We start from the raw sequence: 25,048 nt of genomic DNA on the forward strand, positions 1-25,048 counted from the left end.
AAATTATCACATGAATTATTTATTGTTCTACCATCAAAGTTTATAGATATGATTAGTTCTGAACAATCGAATCTACAACAGCAACAACAACAACAACAACAACCGTGGAAAAAGAAAAAGCAATCATTCAAAGAAAAGCAAAGAAAAAGCTCATTCTATTTAGCGACTTGGTTGTTCTTAAAGATTCTATCGGTTGTATTCTTTATATCTTTCTTTTCTTCATAGTAAGTTATCCGATGATATGTAATGATATTCATTAATATGTATTAATCTATCCACAATAATTATGTACAGTATTCAAATTAAAGGTTTGGTTGGTGATGATGGTATCTTACCTTTGACTTCAATACTCGAGTCAAATGTTGGAACTTCTTCATCGTCGTCAGTAGCCGAGGTCAATTCCATATGGTTATTCTTTATTAATACACTTGGTCTGAGTGTTAATACTCTTCTACATCTGATATGCATTAGTGGATTGATATTCAGTGCACTCTCTATCTTTACGATCTCACACTCTGTCTATCTCGGTTTCATGTGGTTCTTTTACTATTGTATCGTCGATGTTGGTCAGATATTCTATGCATATCAGGTAAATATTCATTTATCATAAATATAGAGATCATTCACATATTAACAACTACTAACTTTATTTATTTGACTCAACACAACAAAGTGGGATCAATTACTTTTAGAGACTGCATTTTTAGCTATCTTTATATCACCTTTCAACTCGAAATATGATGAGAAACCATCTCAACCAATTAGATATCTATTAAAGTAAAGTATTTCATTAATTTTATCATTCATTCATTCGTTCATAAAGCACTAATTGTTTTGTTAATTCATAATGTAATGTATAAAGATGGTTATTGTTTAGATTAATGTTTGGTAGTGGAATTTCAAAGTTGACACCGATTTGGTCATCTCTTCAGGCAATGTGTTATCATTATGAAACTCAATGTATACCCAATGCTTTTGTATGTATAATATGTGTTTATAATCTTTGTTTTATAATATATATATATACTAATAATGTTTGTTATTTGCAGAGTTATTATTTCCATCAATTACCACATAGTTTTCATCAGTTTGAGACGTTGGCTACTCTTGGCATTGAGATATTGGTTCCACCTTTGTTTTTTGCACCGAGAATCTATCGGACCTTTGCATGTATATTAAATATTCTCTTGCAGGTAATGATCATCATTACTGGCAACTACCATTACTTTAACTACCTCACGATTGCTCTCTGTGTGTTGTTGCTAGACGATTCGATTCTCCTCTCAAGTTTCATACCAAACATTCTCAAACAGAAACTACTGGATCTCGAACAGGAGCGAAATCGATCGTATCAAGTGAAACGACCGGATTTCGGTCTGTCCAGTATCAACTCAAAGAATCTGTTGGTGCCCTTTGTATTTATATTGGTGGGAACATCGTCGATCTACTCGACGACGCGCTACCTACAACGCCAGTCGGTACCGGTGCTGATCCAGCGTGTGCATAACGCGCTCAGTTTCTATCATATCGGCGGAACCTATGGGTTGTTCTCGACGATGACGACCGAGCGCTTCGAAGTGATCATCGAGGGCAGCTACGACGCCGAGAATTGGCGCGAGTACGAGTTCTACTACAAGCCTGGCAACTTGTCGCGACCGCCACCATTCATCTTTCCCGGACACAATCCGCGGCTCGACTGGCAGATGTGGTTCGCCGGCTTGTACACCGACGCCAAGCAGCAGCCGTGGCTGATGCACATGCTGGTGAAACTGCTCGAGGGCTCGCCAGAGGTGCTCAGTCTCATCGAGTACTCGCCGTTCCCAGTCGATCAGCCACCGCGCTACATCCGAGCGCTGCGCTACAAGTACAGTTTCACAAAGTGGTCGAACACCTCCAGCGAGGAATGGTGGCGACGCGAATACAAAGGAATCTATGTCAGACCGTTTTCACTCAACCCACCACCACCACCACCACCAACAACACAACCGTCAACAACAACAACAACATCAAAAAACAATCATCAACACCCCACACCTTCTTCACCATCCGCTAAATCATCGTCATCTTCAAAAAAAGCAACAATGAAATAATATTTTTATCACTTTTTCACTGAACAAACACTCGTCGTTCGTAACGTGATTTTTATTGGCTCCAGAAAAAAAAAACAATATTTAATTAATTTCAATTTTTTATTTAATTTTTTTTCTTAAATTCATTCGATTTTTTGATTTTTTTTTTTTTTTATTAATTTTAAATTTAAAAACATATTTATATATATATCTTATCTTTAATAACTTTCTTCTTTTTTATTTGTTTTGTTTGTTTTAATTCAATCAATCAACAATTAGTTAATAATAAATTAAAGAAGTTAGTTTTTTTTTGATAAATATATATATTTATATATTTTTATTTTAGTATATTAGATAGATAGATAGTTTATTTTTTTAAAATATTATTATTAATAAATAAATAAATATCTTTTTGGAAATATGGATTCAAGAGTATTAAAAGATCTTTTAAACAATCCTAATAGTATTCCAACGTATCTAAAGCAATTGTGGAGTAAAGAAAATGGAACACCTCAATTCTATATTAACGTGTTGGAACAGTGCTATCAGATTATCATTGGATCCACTGATCTTACAAACGTTGAACCATTCTTTAAGAATCTAAAAGATCAAGGATTGTTACAGTTTGGTACATGCGATGTCACTTGGAACTTTGGTGACACTGCCTATAAATGTAAAACATGTCAATTGGACCCTACAACTGCAATGTGTATTGCATGTTTCAATGCTGGTGATCATAAAGGACATGACTGTATGTTGTTTGTTTAAACAAATATGATTAACAATCAAAAAGAATAGATAGATAGATAGATATTAACATTTGTTATTTTCAACCAAATTTAATAATAGATGCTTTACAAAGTGTTGCTGGTGGTTTTTGTGATTGTGGAGATCCATCTTCATTTAATATTAATGGGTAAGTTTTAAAATTTGATAAACATATGAAAATGAAAGATTGTTATAACTAACAAGTTTGATTGTTGTTATGTTTTATCTATCTAGATTTTGTCATAAACATAAAGAACTTAAAGATATTGTTGATCTCACTAAATATCCAGAAAGTTTTATATTATCTTTGTGTTATGTTATTCAGTTTGTTTTCGAAAAGATTTACTCGTTTTTCGAGAGTAATTCAGATAGCGCCTATGAAATCTATATGGATTGGTTGTTGAAACTGGCGCAACGCGGTGACGTCGTAAAGATGATTGTTATTAAATATCTAGCAAACACAGAGGTTGGCTCACAGACAGCGATGTTGCCACCATCGCCATTCTCGCCGTCGCTTCTTGAGCAGTTCTATCACCCCACCAAACACAACGAGGTCTACGATTCAATGAAGTTGGCATTCGTCAACTTTTGTGTATTCTTGCGTGGCAGTGTCGAGCTGACCCGCACAATGATTCTCACGGTCATCCCGACCTACAAGCAATGCATACTCGACTCGAAACAACACATGCTGCTCGCCGCATTCACTGTATTCTCAACATCGTCAGTCACCGATCTCCTGCTGCAAGTCAACTCGTCGGGCATCGTAATCGATACGGTTCTCGAGTTTTTCACGCGCTACTACATCTATCGCGCGCCATGGATGAAGAAACACCAGAAGATCATCAAAGTCAAAGAGGAATTCACACCGCCACAATTTAGCTATATTATTCACTTGCCCGCGCTCACCAACAAGCATCTCACTCGTCTGAGAACTGACATTGGATTCATCATGTCGAACAAAGCCATCTGTAGATCCGTAGTCGAAGACGGCAAGCAGTTGTCTCAGTGGTTCAAAATGGTGTCACTATCGCAGGGAATGAATCCAAACATTGGAAACCGTCCAACCAGCGTCGACGACTGGTCACCCGCATTCAACATGGATATTTCATTCAGTTCGACACTGTTCTCACTGCTCGACGTCATTGGTCGCAACCGTCAGGAAATCGAGCGAGTCATTCTACAGGCGTCGCAAGTGCTCGGACAGTGGATTCTCGGCTGGATTGCCGTGCATCAAGAGAAACTCGAGTTAAAACAAGCAGATATCTCACAGATCATTCAGCACTCTACCAAAACCGATGGATTCTCTTTCCACTTGGTTTTGCACCGTAGCATTGCAGCATTTGTACATTTGGCAATCTCGGAGCTCTCCAGCGAGTTCTTTGCTGCCGGTGGACTCCACGGAATCTTCTCGCGTATCATCGGTGAGAACAGCATGATCTCACTGGTCGACTATGCCAAGTGTTCGATTGCACATCCACTGCGATTGATTGCTGCGCTCGGCGAGATCAAGGCTGGACTGTGGCGTGCTCACGGTCGCGAGGAAGACATGCAACTCCAAACAATGATGTACCTCAGTCTGCACTTCCAGCGATTCTACGATTTGGACATCTTTTTGATACAGATTGGCTCGGTTTTGATGGGTGCCAATCCATTTTTCAGTCAGGCGCTCACCGAGTACAGCTTACAAGATTGGTTCAGAATTGAATTGCCAACATCGAGTTCATCGTCGGCCATTCCATTCCCAACACCAAGTAAAGCACTCAGACAAAGTTCTGGTGCTGTAAAGACAACACCAGCGGCAACAACAACAACAACAACAACCACTACAACACCAACAACAAGAGTAAAGACAGCAGAGGAAAAAGAACAAGAAAAAGAAGCAAAGGAAAAGAAAAAGCAAGCAGATGAATTTAACAAAAAGAAGATTTTGGCAGAGGATTTCATTCAATTCATCATTATGATATCGACTAACAAGACATTGATTGGTATGACAGCTCAAGAAATCATTCGTAAGGAATTGATTCATCGTTTATGTCTTGGTGATGCCACCCATTCACAACTATTAAGAAACGTCAAGAGTAATCTAATTCAACATCCAGATTTCGAAAAGATTCTAAATGAAATTGCAACTTTCCAAACTCCACAAAAGGTAAGAAAAGATAAGAAAAGAAAAGGAAATATATTTATAGATTACTAATCTCATTTATACTTCTTTCAGACTGAACAAGGAAAATATCAATTGAAAGAATCATGTTGGGCAGAGTTTGATCCATATTTCGCACATTACAATGTTCAAGATCTTCAAACTGCTGAGGAGCGACTTCAAGAGTTTAACAATAAGACCAAATCCAATATTTCACGTGGAACCTATATGACCTACAAGACATTGCCATGTATGGAACCAATCGATACTATTTTATGCTCGAAAGCAGTTCACCAAGTTCTCTTCACAGTGCTTCAAAATCACTTGGTAAACTCACAGAAATCAACAGAAACATTGCTCACTCATACACTCCATGCTTTGGAGCTTTGTGTCGTTCAAACACAAACCATGCTTTCGAAACAACAGGTAACCGAGTTACCATCGGCATCGGCCACCCCCAAAAAACAAACAACTCCACAGAAACAACAACAGCAACAAAAGACAAGTCACGACTCACTCGCTACCGATATCGACTTCCCTTCAAACAACGATATTTTCATCAACGCCAACTTTGAAGTCAATATGGAGAACAAGAAGATGAGTTTGATGACTCTTTTGGTCAAGTTGAGTACCACCCAAGGAATCAATGGCGATCACAAACAACAACTTCAAAACATTCTCAATATTCTCATGGAGAACAACGATGCCTGCAAGCAAACCGTCGATAACTACTGGCAAGCCATCAGAGCCAAGAAGAATCTTAGCACACCTGGAAAACGCGAGGATCCAGAGGAGGAGAAGAAACGTTTGGCCAAAGCAAGACAAGCTGCCATCTTGGCACAAATGAAAACGCAACAAGCCGCTTTCAAATTCGATGAGGACGACGAAGACTATGAGGATGAAGACGATATCAATTCGCAATCGAAGGACAAGAAGGCAGAAAAGGTAGACTCCAATCTTTTGGTGGTCGACGGACAGATCTCCACTCACACTTGTGCGCTGTGCAGAGAAGCCGGTTCACTCAAACGGCCAATGGGTAGAGTTGCATTCATCCAGCCATCGTCGGTCTTGATGCTCTCCAAGATGACCGCAGAGGAGAGAAACAAGCGAATGACTGAATCCATCAAGAAGGATCTCATTCAGAGCAAGAAAGATAGCAAGGAAGGTGAGGAAGAGAATGGAAGAGAGAACCAAAATACACCATCGAATATCAACGCACAAAACAACATTCAGAATGCTCTGAACGATCTTTTGGGTCAGAATGAAATGGACGAAGAGGATCTCGAGGATGTCGATATGGGATCGGACGACGACGATACCGACGATGAAGTTGGCAAAGCCATTTCCTATTTGAACAAACTATCGAATTTCAATATGTACGGTGAAGGAATGGATTTGTTTGGTGATGGCGACGAGATGGATGTTGAAGACGGTTACTATGACACCTCCGATGACGATGACGATGACAACGACGACAATGGCACTGACGACGACGACGATGACGACAACGAAGATGACGACGGTGACGAAGATCTCGATGACGACAACGAAATGTATGATGATCACGATCATCATCATCATAAGTACAATGTCGTAGATGAAGTTGATTATTTCTCATCGATGGATGAAGACGATTATTCTGATGATGAATTGGACGACAACATCATTTATGAGTTTGCCAATGGTGAAATTAGACCAATCATGCCAAAAACAACAACAACAACCACAACCACAACAACATCAACAACAACAAACAATGATAACAAAAATAATAATAACAATGATAATAACAATAACAATGATAACAATAATAATAGTTCGAATAACAATAATAACTTCACAACTGGTGAACAAGTATTACGTTTCCTAAATGATATGAGAGGTAGAATTACTAATCATGGCGATGGAACTGCTACTATTTTTGCTGGTGACGGCAATCCAGGAGATGACGATGATATTAGTGACGACGACAGTGAAGATGACGGTGTTGGTGGTGGTCATGGACATCCTCATGATCTCTTTGATAATCCATTCTTTGAAGACGATTTCGAGGATGATGTTATGGATAAGTTTTTGGATAAGACCGAACCGGTCTGTGGAAATCCATGGTCCGACAAGTTCAGTGTCCAAGAAGTATTTAGAAACACTGAGGAATCGGTCAACCTTCACATGTCATTCTGTGGACATCAAATTCATGAAGATTGCTTCACCGATTACTCTTGGTCGCTATTGAAGAATCAAAACTATGAAGGTGAAGAGATTGTTGATGTCCAGAAAGGTGAGTTCCAATGTGTGCTGTGTCGTCGTCTCGGTAATGCTTTGGTTCCTGTCATTCCAGACAGTGGATTCAACACACAAACCACTGCTGCAACACCTGAGTTGGATTCCTATAACAGCTTCTTGCAGTCGGTCTCCAAGTCACTGACTGGAACCGACCAATCGAGCAACAGCAACACAGAATCACTCAAACCTGTAAAGCAAGCAATCGAGCAGTTTGCATCGAGAGTTTACAGTGTTCGTTACCAGCTGAATTTCTACAACTCTGAATCGAATGCCAAGGTTTTGCCATATATTGGATCTGCCATTGCCTCGACCATCGCCGACACTGAGCTTGCCATAAGAGTGCCAGACGACGACCAGCCAAACGTCAACAGTGAATACATGTTGTTTAGAATGACCGAATCGAATCGTGTCGATATTCGCTCGTTGTTCCGTGTCAGTGTTGCACATGTCAAGACTCACCAGCCGCTGCAATACGAGAATCAGCTGTTGTGGCAATCGATATCCGGTCAGATGGCCATGCCAATGCCAACACTCGAACCAGCCACCGACGAAGAGAAGAAGAAACAGAACCAAGAGCAACAACAAAAGTTGGACATGGAGTCGTTCCCACCCTTCCTCTCGTTGGATCTCTTCCACAACTTTGTTCAACTCTACCTGAGAACCTCGGTACAAGACAGCTCCGTCACTGCCAACAATCGATTCTACATGATGGTCAGAATGTTCTTTGATGCCTACCTCACACAATCGGTGTTCTCTCACTTCAAGACACTCGAAGAGAACCCACAGATCTCAGAGATGTTCATCCTCGAGGTGAACAAACTGATAACAACACCGAACGAGAATCAACAAACCATCAGCGCAATGCCAGAACACCTGAGCAATCAAATTCGTTCGGGTTGTCTTGTCTTTTTGAGAAGATTGTCGCTGATTTTGTACGCGTGTCTCAATGTCAACCCACCGAAACCACAATCGACATTGCTCAATGACGAAGCTGCGGAAACTCAATACCTGATGAACTACCTCAAGTTGTCAACTCCATTCGAAACACAGCTGATCAATGTTATCAACACATTGATCACTCACTCTGATAGTCTTGTGCCATTGGTATCGAAATGGTCAGAACAAATATTGTCATCCTATGCAATCTATCTTTCAAGTGAACCAAACGCATCAGATTCAAATAATAATAATAACAACAACAATAACAATAATGAAATTCAACTGTACACCCCACCAATTTCAATTATCTCAACACCAAGAATACCAAATCCATTCCTGCTTATCAATCTTGAGAGAAACTACAGTGCACTATCTCAATATTACTCAACCGTTCCATGTTTACAATGCAAGACAATCTCTAGTTCACAAGCTCTCTGTTTGATCTGTGGTACTCTATGTTGTCTTGGTGGATGTTGTAAGAGATTCTTTGATCAAAAGAATGAATATATTTTGGTAAGTAGTTTGTTAAATCTAATTAATTAATTTAAAGTTATTCATATTCAGTATAAACTAATTCTCACTCATTCATTCATTCATTCCTATTTATAATCTAATTATTAGCACGCTGAGAGATGCAATGCAGGTACTTGCATATTCTTACTCATTAAATCTAGTTCCATTTTGATGGTTCATTTACCAAGAAAGACCTATTGGATTTCACCATATTTAGATGACCACGGAGAAGAAGATCCAAATTTAAAGAGAGGAAAACCTTTGTTCTTAAATATGAGTCGTTACAATCAACTCAATTCATTGTTAGTCAAACATCAAATCGATCAAGATAGTAAAATCGCTGAAAATACTGTTAGAGAACAATAAAATAAATATAAAATATTTTTATAAACCTATTCCTTACCACCACTTTGTCTATATAAAGTAAAATTATCTATATATATCCTTTTATTTGTTTTTTTATTTTTTTATTGTTTTAATTTTATTGTATAATTACTAAGAAATAAATAATAGTATTAAAAATAATGATAACAAACAACAACTTACAACAAACAAATATATACTTTTAAAACTTTTGACATATTCTTTTTAATATAAATAATATTTACTATTTACTTCACACAACAATTATCAACAACAAACAAATGGAATCAGAGAATCAACCTCCCAATAAAAAAAATCAAAAGTATCAATACAAGAATAATAATAGATATAATACCAACTACAAAAATCAAAATTATTTGAAACCAAGATCCTATATTCCAAAGACAATAAAAAATGTAGAGACAGAGACTGCAACAACAACCACTACTTCAACAACTACTCCAACATCTGCTCCAACAACATTATCCCTTGAATTTGTTACTTCTCCAAATACTGAAAACTCAAAATCTTTGGAGAGTGGTGATACCATTCACAGTCCACGATCGTCTACTGATGATACACCAATAAAAACAGAATGCAATACCTTTGAGAATTTAAATGAACTTCAACAACCAGAGTCACCGCTCAACAGCCAAGATGTCATCGATTACTCACTAAACTCTTTGAGTGATGCATTCGAGTGTCAATCTGTTGGTTCCAGTCACAATAACAACAACAATAATTATAGATATAATTATAAATCAACCAAATCAAAAGCATTCAAAAAGAACTTTAAAAACAATAATACTACTCAATTACATCAAACATCATCTTCATCATCGCCTCCAAACTATGTATCTGCAAATCCACATCAAACAACAATCCAGAATCAAAATGCACCACCACCTCAGGGATATCACCCAATCTATTTTTATCCACAAATCTACTATGGTAAGTAATTAGATTCTTCTTTTAATTAAGATTTGATCAAAAAACTTATTTAAATCCTATTATTCATCTTTAGATCCTGTGAGTCAAGCACCATATTTTCAAGTACCATCATTTGCTTTGATACCTTTGCCATACAACCCATATTATGACCAAAACAATCAACTTCCACCACATATCTATCATCAAGTGCCACCACAATATCAGAACGATCGGTAACTATTAAAAATATTTTATTCTATTCTATTTTTGTTATTCTATTTTTATTGCTAACAGATATCTACAACTCTTCTCTAGTCAGGTTAACTTTATACCAACAAAAAATCAATACAACAATAACAACAACAATAACAATAGCAACAACAACACTGGTAAATGTGAAAACATGAATCACAACAAAAGAGTTTAAAAAAAAAAATGATTTCTTTTTTTTTTTTTTTTTAAAACTTAACCATTTGGATCATTTTTTTTTCAAATGGTTCGGTGGGAATCAAAAAAATATCCCGATTTAGAATATTTAATAAATTTATTGGTATTATCATACAAATCATATTAGATATAATTCAAAAATTCTTTTTTTTTTCTTGATCCATAATTCTTGGTAAAAAAAACCTTTGTAATCAAGTTTTCAAACTGTTTTCAACAAAACTGTTCATTTGTTACCTTGATAACCTAATTTTACATTTTAATTTTTTTTCCTTTACAATCTTCAAATTTATTTAATAGTTATTATTTCTTACATTTTTAAAATATTATAGCTATTCTTTTTTTTTATTCTTTATCTTTATATTCTTTATCTTTTTATCTATTATTTAATATTTATTTATCTATTCTTTAATTATTTATTTATGTCACAGATTTCTATAGGTCCTTTTAAGGTAAAGAAGTGATTTCTTTAATACTATTTCATCTACACTTGTATGAATTTTTGTATTCATGTTGGGTTGATCGATTGACATTTTACCAGTATGACTATAAGTATTATAATGATTTGGTTTGTAGGAGGAAAATCTTTTAAGCAACTACCCACCTCACTATATCTATCTTATCTAAGATAACAGATGAAATAGTTTTAAAGAAATCATCCTCTAGGACTTCTTTGACCTTAAAAGGACCTATAGAAGATCTCATTTTCGATATGGTGCCAGAGTAAAGACCTACCTTTTCGACGAATATAATATCCCAAGAAATATAATATAAAGCGCTTATTTAAAGTCATTCATTTATTCACAATTATTTTTATTTTTATTGTTTTCTCACAAAATAAAATTATAGATTTTCGTACCAAAGTAACAGTTCAAGAAAAGTCAGATGCCAAACGAAAAGAAGTGTATAAAGCCGCCAAAGTCAAAGCTCCTCCGGATGATCCTAATTCTTATGTTATCAAATACTATTTGGATGGAGAGACAAAGTGTTACATCAACCGCGATTTCAATGCCTGTTTGAACATGGTTACTATTGCCGAAGCATATTTAAAAGGTAAAGCCCGTCCAACTTTATTGTGTTCATTCAAAAAGGACAACCCGGAGGATGATTGAATAGATCTCACCGAAATGAAATGGTTTCATCAAAAGATGTAAGTAAAATGATATTTTTTTAAAAAAAAATGAAAAGCACAAAACTAATTTTTTTTTCTGTTTCTCAAGAGAATAAATCCAAATTTACTAAATTTAAATTTTGTTCTTTTTTGATTTTTAATAGATCGTTCAATTTCAAATATTCAATTAATAAATAAATAAATAAATAAATAAATAAATATATAAATATTCTTGTACAATAATAATTAATAACAAAAAGAGTTAAAGAAAGATAGATATATATGTTATTGTTATTATTATATTGTTATTGATATTATTAGAGAGATAACGATTTAAAAACTTAAACACCTCATTATTAAGTGTGATTTTATCTCACCCACTATCTATCTATCTTAATACAATACACCATAAAACTACCCTCCAAAATAGTTTTTCACAAAACAGTGACCATTTACACTAACCATACACACACACACCAAAGTGCATCCTACCTTTTTTTAATTACTGTTTATTTATTTATTTACATTTTTTCGAAATTGAATCATATCATATGATTCAATTTCCATTTTCATTCTTTAACATTAAAGTTTAGTTAGTTACCGATTCTTTTTTTACTTTCTGTCTATCAAACTATCTCTATCTTTATAGATTCAAAATTTATTATTTTTTTATTATTTTATGTTCAGATAATATAATATAATAAATAGATATATAATAATAATAACAAATTTGTTATTTATATTTTATTATTTTGTTTTATTTTGTTTTATTTTTGTCGTTAAAGTTAAATTCTTTGTAATAACATTAAAAAAAAAAAAGTAAAAAGAGTAGAGGTAGAAGAAATGGATATACTTTCTTCTTATTTAAGCAACACATTTAGTAGTAGCTCTCCAACAAAGAATAACAGTAGCAGCATGCTTACGATCGATACAAACAACAATACAAATATACACTCACCACCTACACAAGTCTACTATACAATTGAAGATGTTAAGAAACACAACAAAGCAAACGATCTGTGGATGGTCCTTTACGATAAAGTTTATAATTTAACAGAGTTTCTCAACGAACATCCCGGTGGTAGTATTTTATTGGTAAGTTGAGAGGAGTGAGATTGAAATCAAAACAAAACAATTATATTAATTAATTAATATATTCCCATAACTTTGATAAAATGTAGAGTGGAGCGGGCACCGATGCAACCTATTTATTTGAAGATATTGGTCATAGCTACGATGCTGTCAAACTGCTAGATAAATATTATATCGGCGAACTGAGCAAAAAGAAATAATAAATCAACCTGTAATATATTTTAATATTATTTTATTTTTTATAGAAAAAACAAAGCAAAGCAAACTTGTTACCTTTACCAAAATGGTTACAAGTCAATCAAACATCAATTACCACCAACACCATTGATATTATTTGAAAACCAAAATTTTTTTATGGCTTTTTTTTACCTTTTTTTTTTTTTTTTTTTTGCCTGAAATTACTTACAATCAGGTGATTGTCAAAACTTGTGGTGTCAGTTGTTCTGTTGTTTTTTATATTATTTTCTTTTTTATTTTTTGAATTATTTTTAAATTTATATTTATCAATCACAAAAATAAAAATATTGATCATTTTTATATAAATCTATTTATTTATTTATTTATTTATTTAATTGTAAAAATATCACCACCACTATAATCAATCAATCAATTCAATCTCATCATCATCAGCAAAAATAAAACAATTATAATATTACTTACTAAACACGATCTGTAACACCACACAAACTGACTAATAATAAATAAAAAAACAAACCAAAACAAAACAAAAACACACAATTTTAATCACAATATAAAATTATAATATAATTTTGATTATATATAATATATTATCATCATCAGTCAGTCAAAACCAAACAATATAACAACCAATAACTTCAACAAAAACAAAAAAAAATAAAAACCAAAAATTAAGAAATAAATAAATAAATAAATCTAATCATACATAACTATAGTTAGTTAGAGAAAAGAAGTAATAACAAAGTAAAAAATGGGTGAAAAGAAAATGGAAATGTTTTTGAGGATTATGGTTATCTTTTGTGCGATAGCATTAATTGTAAGTCCACTTTTGTACTTGGTTGATGATCACATCAACATGTTGAAAGAATAACTCACTAATCTCAAAATCTTTTGTTTTTTTTTTCAAATTAACAACAGGGTCTAACTGTACCTTATTGGATCTATCTTAAATATGCAGTCGATGATTCAGCTTGGGTTGCATTTGCCATATATCTAATATCAGCACTGCTGTTGATTTTCTTGGCTTTCATTGGTATTTTTGGTGCTGTCAAGAAGAACAGAGGTTTACTTTTATATGTATGTCAATCAATCAAGTAGTCAATGAATCAATCAACCAATCGATTGGTTCATCATAACAAGTTATTAACAAACAAGAAATCATCATTATTTATATAATATAATATATAGTTTGCAGTTGTAATGATTATTATGTTATTGTTTGCAGTTGCTCAGATTATCGTAACAACATTGGATCTAACAGATTGCAGTGATAAGGGTAACAACTTTAGTTTCCTATGTTCAAGAAATTCAGCAGGTTACTACGCACCGGTTGCCGTATTACTATTTATTAATTTGTTTGGTGCTATCGTTGCGTTGGTACTAAGATGGAAATTGGTTCACGATACATCTGGAAACTACTATTAAAACAAATCAATCAAAATTTTTAAAAAAGAAAAAGAAAAAAAGAAAAAAATAGATAATTATTGATTTTCGATTCCAAACCAAACCAAACCAACCAAACAAATCAAGATCTATTTAAAAGTATAACTAGTTACACATATATATATATTTCTAATAAAAAAAATTAATTTAATTTAAAAGATATCGATCATGTCTCAGTTTGTTTTTGTCGCGATAAAAAATAATATTTAATTTCTTTTTTTTTTTGTTTTTTTTTTTTTTTGAAACTATTTGATCATCAATATCATAAAAACATCAAATTAATTAAATTATTACCCACTTTTTTATTTTTTTACTTTATTTTTTTTTACTAAAACAAACATTGAATTCAATTAAATAATATAATAATATAGATAGATATATACACTTTTAAAAAAAAAATGAGAGGTAAGATTTTTTTATAAATTTAGTAGTATTATAAATTATTACTAACTTTATATATTTTTTTATGTTTTTGTTATGTTTTGTTGTAAAGTGGAATCACAAGTTCCACCTGTACAAAGAACTTATTATGAAGAGTTATTTAAATCGGCGGATTTAGATAGAGACGGTGAGATTGGTGTTACAGATGCAGCTTTCTTTAGGAAATCAATGTTACCGAATGAAACGCTCGGTGAGATTTGGATGCTTTCAGATGTTAAGAATGGCAAGTTGGATATCGATGACTTTATCGTTGCGCTAAAGTTGATTTCTTTGGCTCAGTTGGGTGCACCTATATCGCTCGACAGCATCAGAATGATGCCAGTCGTACCACCACCGAAACTGCAAGAGGTGGCACCGATGCCATTCGACTGGGTGGTAACACCCAACGAGAAGTCAAGCTACGTGGATATATTCAATCGCAACGACGACGACGCCGATGGATTCATCTCGGGAGACCAGGCGAAAGCGATATTCAGCACATCGGGGCTGCCAGGAAAGCTGCTCGGTCACATCTGGTTCCTCTCGGACCTGAACGGTGACAGAAAACTCGACTGCCAGGAGTTCATCATTGCGACATTCCTGATTCGTTCGATTCTCAAGGGATATGAGTTGCCCAGTAAGTTGCCGGATTCACTTCTCCAATCGTCAAAGTACATCAGCAACATTGGAATACCGTCACCCAAGGTGCCAGAGTGGTTGATTCCACCGGCCGAGCGAATCATCCACGAGGACACATTCAACAAGAATCAACAGAACGGCAAAGTCAGTGGAATGCAAGCAAAGTTGATCTTTGAAAAGTCGGGACTGCCCGTGATGGATCTCAAGCAGATCTGGGACCTGGCCGATTACAATCAAGAGCAGTATTTGGACCGTCAGAAGTTTGTCATTGCAATGTTCCTGATTGCGCAACGCAAGAAAAAGAAAGAATTGCCACCAACGCTGCCACCCGTACTCTTGGAGTCTTCGAAAGCCAACTTCCAACCGACATCGCCCACCACCACAATCGATTCAATCGAGAAAGCGAAATCGCACCATGGTGGAAAGTATGACTTTGATTTAGATGAAATCGTTTCAAATACAACACCGATCGTTGGTGCAACAACACCCGTATCAATGACATCACCAACAAATGAAAATGATTTCCAACAACAACAACAACAACAACAACAACAACAACAACAACAACAACAACAACAACAACAACAACAACAACAACAACAACAACAACAGCAACAACAAGTAATTCAACAGCAACCAATTCAACAACAACAACCGATTCAACAACAACAACAACCAATTTTATCACCTCCACCACAACCACAATTACATCATCAACATTCATTTAAATTTGATCAAGGATATCAGCAAGCTATGGCACCACCATCACAAATTCAAGCTAATCTTCAATCACCAACTCAATCTTTTGGTGTAAGTAACATTGTGAATTATCAAACTTACTTACAATTGTACTTACTTTTATTTTGAACAAAATTGTTGTATTATAGCAAACTCATACTAAAGAATCAATAGAAAAAGTTAGACAACAAACTGTGGAGCGAGAGAAATCATTGGCAGAGTTACAGAAGCAATTCATTGAGGAATCGGCTATCTCTATTGAGTTGAATAAACAGCTGCAAGCAGATACAAAGGTGCTTGAGGATATTGTTGTTGAGATTAGAGAGCACGAGGAGAGGCTTGCTGTTCAGAGGCAGACTATCATCGAGATCAAAGAGAAGATATCGTCGACACGTGTCGATATCAAATCGTACAAGTCACAGTTGGAACAGGTCACTAAGCTGCTACAGGAGAAATCCGAGCAGTACGACGATGAGAATGAAACACTCTTGCTGCTACAGGGAGATCTCACCGACAAGCAGTCGGAGCTGGAAAAGTACACCCAGGAGATCGCCACTCTAAAGTTGGCGATCGAGTCTGTCAAGTCACAGAAACCCGAGAAAAAGAATGAGATTCAACAGACTAACCGAGCGATCAACGATGCCAAAGCCGAAGTGAAGCGACTGAACGAAGAGTTTAAACAACTGAAAGTACAACAATCAGCTATTAATCAGTCATCCGATAGCAACTTTTCCAACAATAGTGGTAGTAGTACAAAGGATACAGGTGTTGTTGTGGCTCCTGCTGCTGCTACTACTACAACAACTACAACTTCATTCAACTCTCCACCTACAACAACAGCATTCGATGATGGTTGGTCACTCTTTAACACAACAAACGTTGTCACTGCTACACCACCAGCAACAGAATCACCAATTTCAAATGCACCTGTAACTACAGCTACACAAACTGAATCCAGTAGTAGTAATAACAATAGTCCTTTTGCCACAAAGACTGTTGTTTCACCAACAACATCAACAACTACAACAACGACGACGACATCTTCTAATACAGAACCTACTCCAGCAGCAGCAGCAGCAACAAACAACTTTTTCTCAAATGACAACTTCTTTGATGATAGCAAATTTGTTAATTTCAATGATAATCAATTCTCTTCATTTGGATCTGCAGAGAAGAATCATTTGTTTAATGTGGTTGGTGATGACAATAGTTCGAGTTCACACAAAGCAGATGCTGGATCGGACTTGTCATTCAACGACAGTTCAAATCTATTTGGAAACAGTACATTTGGTGAACCAAGTGGTTTCGATACTTTTGAATCTTTCCAATCTGCCAAAGATCCATTTACCACTTCCATTTCAAACACTTCATTCTCAACACGTGAATCATTTATTGTACAACAACAACCAAACAACAGAGCATCCACCAATGTATCAACTAATAACAATTTCTTTACTACCACTACTACATCACCAACAACAACAACAACAACTTCCACAACAAACAATGATAATAATAATAAGCCAGTTGAATTTGGCAACAATGTATTTAATGAAGACGAAAGTTTTACAAGCAATAACGACTCAAAAGAAGAAGAACAACAACAACAACAACAAAATGTACAAATGGGATTTGAAGATTCATTCGATGATACATTCTCAAGTATTCAATCAAGCACTAGCATCAAGGTAGACGCTGGAGAAACACCATTCAATACACCATCAAACTCTGTTAATGCCGATGATCTCTTTGGTTCGACACCATTCGGAGTGACCACCAAAACAACGATGGACTCTGTTGATAACAATAGTAACTTGTTCTTTGACAACAATGCATCATTCTCTTCAAATTTCGATGATTCTCCATTCACCAACAATTAATTAATTAATCAAACGAACCAACAAACATTACCATGCAATGCAATGCAATATAAATTAAATAAATCAAAAAAAAAAATAAAAAATAAAATTGAAAAAAATTTTTCAAAAAAAAAAAAAATTGCAAAAAAAAATGAAAAATGAAAAAAATTAATTTTTTTATTTCAATTAAATTTTTTATACAAGTTTTATTCTTTTTTCTTCCTTTCTAATTATCTATCCTATCATTTTATTAATTATTATTATTGTTTTTTTTTAAAGCAATGTAAACATTATCTTTGATAGGGTTATAAGAAGGATTTAATAACAACAAACAAACAAACAAAAATACCAACTAAATTACTATATTCTCAAAGTTTATTATTTTTTTTACATTCTATACTTTTTTTAAACAAAAAAAACAGGTATACAATACTATTGTACAAGATCTATTTATTGTATACTCTTTTTAATATAATCGTTTGATCTTTGTTATGGGATAATAAAATATAATATATAAATATTCACTTTAATGATCATTATTATTATTTGATTAGAAAAAAAAATATAAAAAAAATAAGATAGAGTTTTGTGTGTGCAATTGTATTGTATAGATAGATATAGATTATTTATTTATTATTTTATTATTTATATATATTTATTTATTTTTATTTCATTCTCATTCTCATTATTATCATTATTATTATTATTTATTATTATATTTTTCAAAAATAAAATAAAATAAGAATAGAAAAGAATAGAATAAAATAAAATAGAATGGATTCTCAACATCAAATCAATAAAATGATAGTCAACACCACAGGCTTACCGTTGCACCACAATAATCATTACTATCACGGTAGTAGATATGCTACTAGTATTAGCACACCTACAACACCTACGGCAACAACTACCAAATCAAATATAGATTGTAATAATAGTGTAAATAACTTTCAACTTATTCCAACAGCATCAACAAACCAATATAATTGTATCACTAGTAACAATATTAATATCAACATCAATATTAATAGTTTAAATAGCAACTATCACCATCAAGTTCAACCAACTTCCTCTTCCTCCTCCTCCGCATCATCGTTTTCATATAATAAAAAGAGATCAAGAGACATTGTGGATATTGAGCAACTAGGAATATTAAATAATAATAATAATAATAGCATTAATAAAAATATTATTATTAATAATAATAATAATAGTTTAAATAATAATAGTCATATAAATAATAATAGTTTTACATCATCATCATCAAACTCATCAGCATCACAGTCAAAAAAAGAAAACACAACATTTTATCAAAATCATTTAAATAGTAAAGGGGCAACTACCAATTATTCAACATCCCCACTATCAAACTCATTCTCTACTTTCACAAGTCATTTCTACAATGACGATGATTACAATGATGAAGATGACCACAATAATGTAAAGATATTCAAGTCTCGAAAAGACGTAAGTTGATCAAGATTTTTATATTGACATTTTCAATACATTTCAAAATTTGGGTACTAACAAAACAATTTAATAATAACAATAACAATAGGATAACGATAAAAACATTGTTCCAACATCACCTCATTTACATAAATCAATAAACTCACCATTTGCCTCTAATCTATCAACCTCACCACTTTCTTCTGTACCTGTTTCTCCTCTGCTGTTACCACCATCAGCCACATCGACACCAATCACACCAAGACAAGCTATTTCTTCTTCGCATTGCTCAACACCTCGATCACATCTACCAAACAGTATACAACAACACCTTCACCAACAATATCATAATCAAATAACTCCACAGCTGTCACCATTGACACCACCTTCCAAACCTGATTTCAAATTGTATCAACAACAACAGCAACAACAACAACAACAGGAGGAAGAATCAAATCGAAAACAACAACAAATTAATAATAATGATCTTAGTAGATTTGAACTTACTTTTGAACAACTAAAGATATTCGAAGAGGATGAACCCGAGTTGATAGAACTCAATTCATCTTGGAACGAAGAGGAGCATGATCATGATGAATTGGCATTGCCACCACGCAGCATACTGTCATGTGCAACCAGACAGCCATATCAACTTTCCCCGATAGAGTCGGTGGTGGTCAGATCTCGCAATCCAATGGCACCCTATTTACTCTATGGTACAGAATCACGCTTCAGTAACTCATATACAAGCAGCAGTAACAACTCTTATGAAGATTACTCTGAAGAAAGCGAGAATGGAGATGACGACGACGATGAAGATAATGACATATCAAGTGATTGTGACAATCAAACCGGAGGACCATTAAGATTTTTCGATAGTAAAATACCTCAGTCCATGACAATCACACCTTCTTTTGAAAAGAGTGCTCCACTCAACATTAACACCAATAATCTGTGGAGGCCAATCAATTCCAACAACAATAACAACACCAACAATTCCAACATCATCAACAACAAAAACAACAACCCTAATTTTGGAAATACGAATTGGAGTCACATTAATAGGTGATTTTAAATTTGTTTTTTTTTTTTTTCCTTATCCTACACTTATATAACCTTTATATATAATTATATTTTTCTTTTTTTTTTTCTTTTTTCTTTTTTTTTCTTTTTTTTTTTTGTAATCAATCTAATTAATAAATAATAAATTAATTTAAATTATTTTATTTATAAACCAATCCAATAAGATCTACCTCCTGTGTTATGAATGGGTGCGACTAATGGTGATGTAACAGTCCATTCATACCATACTTTTGATCGATTTGAATTTCTCCAAAATTGCAATGTTATCTTGTTTCCTTTTTGAATATTTATTGGTTCCTGTGAGAATGAGATTAAAAATAATTAATAAACGGTAAAGGAAATAGTTTGATCAAAAAGTGTTTTTCCTATCACACTTACTTTGATGGGGAAATAAATTGGGAACCAACTGAACATTCCTGTTGAAAAGTTGGCAGGGTTTATACTAATGTGAACATCGTCATATAAACAACAATCAAAGTATCCGATGAATCCATGTAGCATTGTATCGTTTTCCACTGAAAAATCAATGGTTTCAAATCGATCGTTATCTATCACTATTGGTTGTAACGAATGCTTTTGTTCTCCGATAGTCTTGGTAACCTCTGGGTTGGGATGAGTGAATGTAAACAACGGTTTGGAGGTTGCTATCTGATGGAAATTATGTGCTTTCACCACGTAGGGAGTTTCGAAATGCTTTAGACTGGTATGAGATGCCACTTCATTGTAGAGTTTCGACGATGACATCGGTGCGATATACGAGGTGTACCAAGTCGGTATACTTATTCCGTTGGGTTTCAAGAATCGCTGAGCGCCGTCAAGACACTCGGGACTCAGTTCGTTATCACCGAACGAACCGAGTAGCTCTGAAACCATGATGTCGGCGCGTTCCTCCGTCTGCCAGTAACGCATATCGCACTCGATGATGGTGACAATCTCTTGCCATCCTTCCATCACTATTCTATTTCTCAGTGTGACAATGGCGTTTGGATTCTTTTCGACGGCAAACACACGGATCTTACGACTGGCTTCGAGTGACGCTGTAATTGCCGATTTGATAAGCGGTCCTCTGCCAGCACCGACCACCATAACAGTGGTGAGCGAATCGGGAGTGGTTGTGGCGAGTAGTGCCTTACGAATTGCATTCTTATACTCTAAATACTTGACGGGATCTCTTTCGAAGATCTCATAGGTTTGCGACTCGAGATTATCCATCAACGGTTGCAACGGCATCTGTAAATAATCCAAGTAAGGTTGTTCAAAGTATTCCACTTCTGTAATAGGTTCTTGATTCTCATGTAAATACTTGATATATTTCAAATAATCTTGCATATTTTCAGCACAACCTGATAGAATGAATTGAATATTATACTATAAGATAGGATAGATGTTATTAGTAAAAAAACTAGTTAACTTTTGCTTTTACTTGTTCATTGATTGTGCAATTATATATTATTTACCTTGAATATCTTTCTAAGAAACTCTCTGTGTTTTTGAATTAGAGATGGATATCCATTTGGATTGGTTACGAAAATCGATGTTGGTATGATGATTGCTTTCACTGGTTCACCTAGCCATTGATTGATGACCGAAGGTGAAGGTAGGTCAGCTGTCATCTCTAAAACTACAAACAATGATGGATGTTGATTACACAATGTCCTGAAATCATTCCAAATACACCAAGTATTTACTGGTGCTACTGATGAATTGTCATTGTTTGTTTCATCGGCCACCGATTCACTTCTATCCAAAGACAACTCTGGTGTAGTTAACGGTATTCTCATCCACAACCGCATGTTGGTCAAGGAACTTAGTGTTTGATTGATTATCTGAGCATAAAAAGGTGATATCGATTTGGTGGGTGTCGGTATCATCAATGCTGGTACTGCTAAATGTGCTGCCCATGATATCTCTTGTTTCATTGCCTAACATAAAAAAACATGTTAATGTTACTATTATTGTTTTTAACTTTTACTTAGTAGCTACTACTTACATCGATAGATGTCTTTCTAATTGTGATATCTAATGAATCTACATGTAACCATGGAGATAGTTTCGCAACTATAACCGACTTCCATTGTGAAGACTCCAAAAGTAGATCTGATCTTGTGAAAGGTTGATCCAATCGAATATCTCTTTTGTTACGTGGGTGTGCAATTGGAACTGCCAGAAAGTCAAATCCAGTATCATAGGCATTATCAACCTCATTCCTTAGATCACACACATCATTATATTCAATACCACATGAAAATGGGTAATGTTCTCTGTTTAGGTTGTTGTTGTTGTTGTTGTTCATTGACGACATCAAAGTGAAGTGAACAAAACAAACTGCAGTTAACTAAATAAAACTAATTTTATAATAAAAAAACAGATTTTCTGACTAATCATGCTAAAATCATTTTGATTGAATGTTTTTACAAAAAATAAAAATAAAATAAAATAAAAAACAAAACTTTAGTTTTTTTTAAAACATTCAACCAATGTTGTTCCAAAAATCGTCTTAAATTAAAAGCGATTTTTAAGATTCCTTTAAAATAAAATAAATTAAATACGATTTTTTTAATTTTTTTTAATCCTGGTGGTTACTTTTTTTTTGTTTTTCCCATCAAAACAAAATATCTTATTAAGTTTATTTTTTTGCCAAATCAATTCATTTATTTTTTTCATCTTTGTGTTTTATTTTTTTATAATTATTTGTTTGTTTTTATTTGTAATACTTATTATTTGTATATTATTATTATTCATTCTTGTATTATATATTGGTATGAACTTTTATATTTTATTTAGTTTTAGTGTAATATCACTTTTTATTGGTGGATCATTATCACAACCATGCAGTCATCCAATTTATTGTAGTGGACAGCTACTGGAAACAGTACAGTTGGCACAGATATTCAATGATTCAAAGACTTTTGTTGATATGCCATTGAAGTATTCACTGGAACAGGTGCTGCAATCATTCCAGGCGTTGATGAACGGTACCCATAATAAAGGTGGTCCTACACCAACCGATATCAGTGGTTTCGTATCTGATAACTTTTATCCGGCGGGATATGAAGTAGTCCAAATGAATCCACCAGATTGGGTACCGTATCCGCCATTTCTACTTCAGATCAAATCACCTGAGCTACGAGTGTTTGGACAGTCGGTTCACACTAAATGGCGAGATCTCTCGCGAACATTCAATCACACTGGGCTGTGTGATCAGTGTTACTCATCGATATCGGTACCGTATCCATTCATTATTGCAGGTAGTCGGTTCAGAGAGTATTACTATTGGGATAGCTTTTGGATGATTCAAGGTCTGCTCGTTTCAGACATGACAACGACAGCGCGTGGAATGCTATTAAACTTTGCATCGGTATTCAAACAGGTTGGATTCATTCCGAATGGTGGTCGTCTCTACTATCTCAATCGTTCTCAACCACCACTTTTCACTCAGATGGTACAGGAATATTTCACGGCAACCGAAGACATCCAGTTGGTTGCAGAACTTCTTCCAATTCTCGATCAAGAATATCTATTTTGGATGGAGAATCGTGTCGTGCAGATACAATCACCAAACTACCCTGGAACTCATACTCTAAACTTGTACAATTTCACTAGTACTCAACCACGTCCGGAATCCTACTATGAAGATTACACAGGTGCAAAATCAATGACAGAAGAACAACGAATTTTCTACTATAGCTCTTTGGCTGCCGCCGCAGAATCAGGAATGGATTTTTCAACGAAATGGTTTGCTTCTGGCAGTTTAAACCTAAGTTCAATTGAAACTATTAATATAGTTCCAGTGGATCTAAACTCTATTCTCTATGCCAACGAGAAAACACTATCGAAATTCCACTCTATGTTTGGAAATACTTCAATGTCTAGCTATTATTCCAGTCAAGCAGCAAAGAGAGCGGAAGCAATGATGGATATAATGTGGAGTAAAGTTGACTATCAGTGGTATGACTATGATCTCAGCACTGGCAGTCAGCGAACACAATACTTTATTACCAATTACATGCCTCTGTGGGCTGGTCTGCAAAACCAACAACCAATTGGCTATTTCACCCAATTCGTAATGGATGAAATAGTGAAGGGAATGTTCTCAATCTCCATGGATTATGTAGGTGGAGTACCAACATCACTTGTAAATTCCGGACAACAATGGGATTTCCCATATTCTTGGTCACCACAGCAATATTTCATTATTGAAGCGTTGTTTTCCACTAACAGCTCGATAGGTTCAGACATGGCATTAGATTTAATCGAGAGATGGGTACAAACGAACTATTGTGGTTGGTCATCGACTATTTCCATTCAAGGCGGAATGATGTTTGAGAAATACAATGTCAATGAAGTTGGGCTACCTGGCGGTGGAGGTGAATATGTCGTTCAAGATGGTTTTGGTTGGACCAACGGTGTAGCATTGTATCTACTAAACTCTTATGGTTCTAAATTAAAATATAGTGCATGTTCATCATCATGATGAATGATAAATAAATTGTTTTTGTATATATTTCTATACAACAACAAAGAAATAGAGATAGGAATGTGAAAAAAGATTTGTGTGTGTAAT

At 34.5% G+C, this 25,048-nt stretch overlaps 12 protein-coding genes across 12 annotated transcripts; 11 read left to right on the forward strand and 1 right to left on the reverse strand.

The window, feature by feature from the left end:
- Window positions 1-48: 48 nt before the first annotated feature.
- Window positions 49-1,507, forward strand: PPL_01440 (uncharacterized protein; the record flags this gene model as incomplete). Its single annotated transcript, XM_020572448.1, has 5 exons — window positions 49-224; window positions 295-589; window positions 674-777; window positions 863-977; window positions 1,289-1,507. The coding sequence occupies 5 exons, from the start codon at window positions 49-51 to the stop codon at window positions 1,505-1,507; spliced, it is 909 nt and encodes a 302-aa protein (XP_020437591.1).
- A 250-nt stretch (window positions 1,508-1,757) lies between these two features.
- Window positions 1,758-2,090, forward strand: PPL_01441 (uncharacterized protein; the record flags this gene model as incomplete). Its single annotated transcript, XM_020572449.1, has 1 exon — window positions 1,758-2,090. One exon carries the CDS (start codon window positions 1,758-1,760, stop codon window positions 2,088-2,090), a length of 333 nt encoding a protein of 110 aa, XP_020437592.1.
- A 399-nt stretch (window positions 2,091-2,489) lies between these two features.
- On the forward strand, window positions 2,490-3,359 carry PPL_01442 (uncharacterized protein; the record flags this gene model as incomplete). Its single annotated transcript, XM_020572450.1, has 3 exons — window positions 2,490-2,820; window positions 2,919-2,985; window positions 3,293-3,359. The coding sequence occupies 3 exons, from the start codon at window positions 2,490-2,492 to the stop codon at window positions 3,357-3,359; spliced, it is 465 nt and encodes a 154-aa protein (XP_020437593.1).
- Window positions 3,360-3,786: 427 nt separating this feature from the next.
- Window positions 3,787-9,081, forward strand: PPL_01443 (uncharacterized protein; the record flags this gene model as incomplete). The annotated part of the gene is made up of 3 exons (XM_020572451.1): window positions 3,787-4,986; window positions 5,056-8,715; window positions 8,824-9,081. 3 exons carry the CDS (start codon window positions 3,787-3,789, stop codon window positions 9,079-9,081), a joined length of 5,118 nt encoding a protein of 1,705 aa, XP_020437594.1.
- A 278-nt stretch (window positions 9,082-9,359) lies between these two features.
- PPL_01444 (uncharacterized protein) lies at window positions 9,360-11,179 on the forward strand (the record flags this gene model as incomplete). Its single annotated transcript, XM_020572452.1, has 4 exons — window positions 9,360-10,029; window positions 10,103-10,241; window positions 10,303-10,397; window positions 11,088-11,179. The coding sequence occupies 4 exons, from the start codon at window positions 9,360-9,362 to the stop codon at window positions 11,177-11,179; spliced, it is 996 nt and encodes a 331-aa protein (XP_020437595.1).
- A 1,227-nt stretch (window positions 11,180-12,406) lies between these two features.
- Window positions 12,407-12,993, forward strand: PPL_01445 (cytochrome b5-like heme/steroid binding domain-containing protein; the record flags this gene model as incomplete). The annotated part of the gene is made up of 2 exons (XM_020572453.1): window positions 12,407-12,658; window positions 12,901-12,993. 2 exons carry the CDS (start codon window positions 12,407-12,409, stop codon window positions 12,991-12,993), a joined length of 345 nt encoding a protein of 114 aa, XP_020437596.1.
- A 611-nt stretch (window positions 12,994-13,604) lies between these two features.
- Window positions 13,605-14,278, forward strand: PPL_01446 (uncharacterized protein; the record flags this gene model as incomplete). Its single annotated transcript, XM_020572454.1, has 3 exons — window positions 13,605-13,670; window positions 13,772-13,930; window positions 14,042-14,278. The coding sequence occupies 3 exons, from the start codon at window positions 13,605-13,607 to the stop codon at window positions 14,276-14,278; spliced, it is 462 nt and encodes a 153-aa protein (XP_020437597.1).
- Window positions 14,279-14,694: 416 nt separating this feature from the next.
- PPL_01447 (EPS15 domain-containing protein) lies at window positions 14,695-15,531 on the forward strand (the record flags this gene model as incomplete). The annotated part of the gene is made up of 3 exons (XM_020572455.1): window positions 14,695-14,701; window positions 14,790-15,112; window positions 15,397-15,531. The coding sequence occupies 3 exons, from the start codon at window positions 14,695-14,697 to the stop codon at window positions 15,529-15,531; spliced, it is 465 nt and encodes a 154-aa protein (XP_020437598.1).
- Window positions 15,532-15,628: 97 nt separating this feature from the next.
- On the forward strand, window positions 15,629-17,973 carry PPL_01448 (EPS15 domain-containing protein; the record flags this gene model as incomplete). Its single annotated transcript, XM_020572456.1, has 2 exons — window positions 15,629-16,165; window positions 16,243-17,973. The coding sequence occupies 2 exons, from the start codon at window positions 15,629-15,631 to the stop codon at window positions 17,971-17,973; spliced, it is 2,268 nt and encodes a 755-aa protein (XP_020437599.1).
- Window positions 17,974-18,726: 753 nt separating this feature from the next.
- On the forward strand, window positions 18,727-20,343 carry PPL_01449 (uncharacterized protein; the record flags this gene model as incomplete). The annotated part of the gene is made up of 3 exons (XM_020572457.1): window positions 18,727-19,419; window positions 19,511-20,279; window positions 20,324-20,343. 3 exons carry the CDS (start codon window positions 18,727-18,729, stop codon window positions 20,341-20,343), a joined length of 1,482 nt encoding a protein of 493 aa, XP_020437600.1.
- A 285-nt stretch (window positions 20,344-20,628) lies between these two features.
- On the reverse strand, window positions 20,629-23,724 carry prmt5 (protein arginine N-methyltransferase; the record flags this gene model as incomplete). The annotated part of the gene is made up of 7 exons (XM_020572458.1): window positions 20,629-20,781; window positions 20,863-21,852; window positions 21,942-22,406; window positions 22,475-22,819; window positions 22,953-23,008; window positions 23,559-23,584; window positions 23,696-23,724. 7 exons carry the CDS (start codon window positions 23,722-23,724, stop codon window positions 20,629-20,631), a joined length of 2,064 nt encoding a protein of 687 aa, XP_020437601.1.
- A 76-nt stretch (window positions 23,725-23,800) lies between these two features.
- On the forward strand, window positions 23,801-24,958 carry PPL_01451 (Trehalase precursor; the record flags this gene model as incomplete). Its single annotated transcript, XM_020572459.1, has 1 exon — window positions 23,801-24,958. One exon carries the CDS (start codon window positions 23,801-23,803, stop codon window positions 24,956-24,958), a length of 1,158 nt encoding a protein of 385 aa, XP_020437602.1.
- Between the last annotated feature and the right edge of the window lie 90 nt (window positions 24,959-25,048).

This window comes from Heterostelium album, assembly GCF_000004825.1.
Source record: "Heterostelium album PN500 unplaced genomic scaffold PPL_scaffold2, whole genome shotgun sequence".
In the NCBI taxonomy this organism is placed as follows: Eukaryota; Evosea; class Eumycetozoa; order Acytosteliales; family Acytosteliaceae; genus Heterostelium; species Heterostelium album.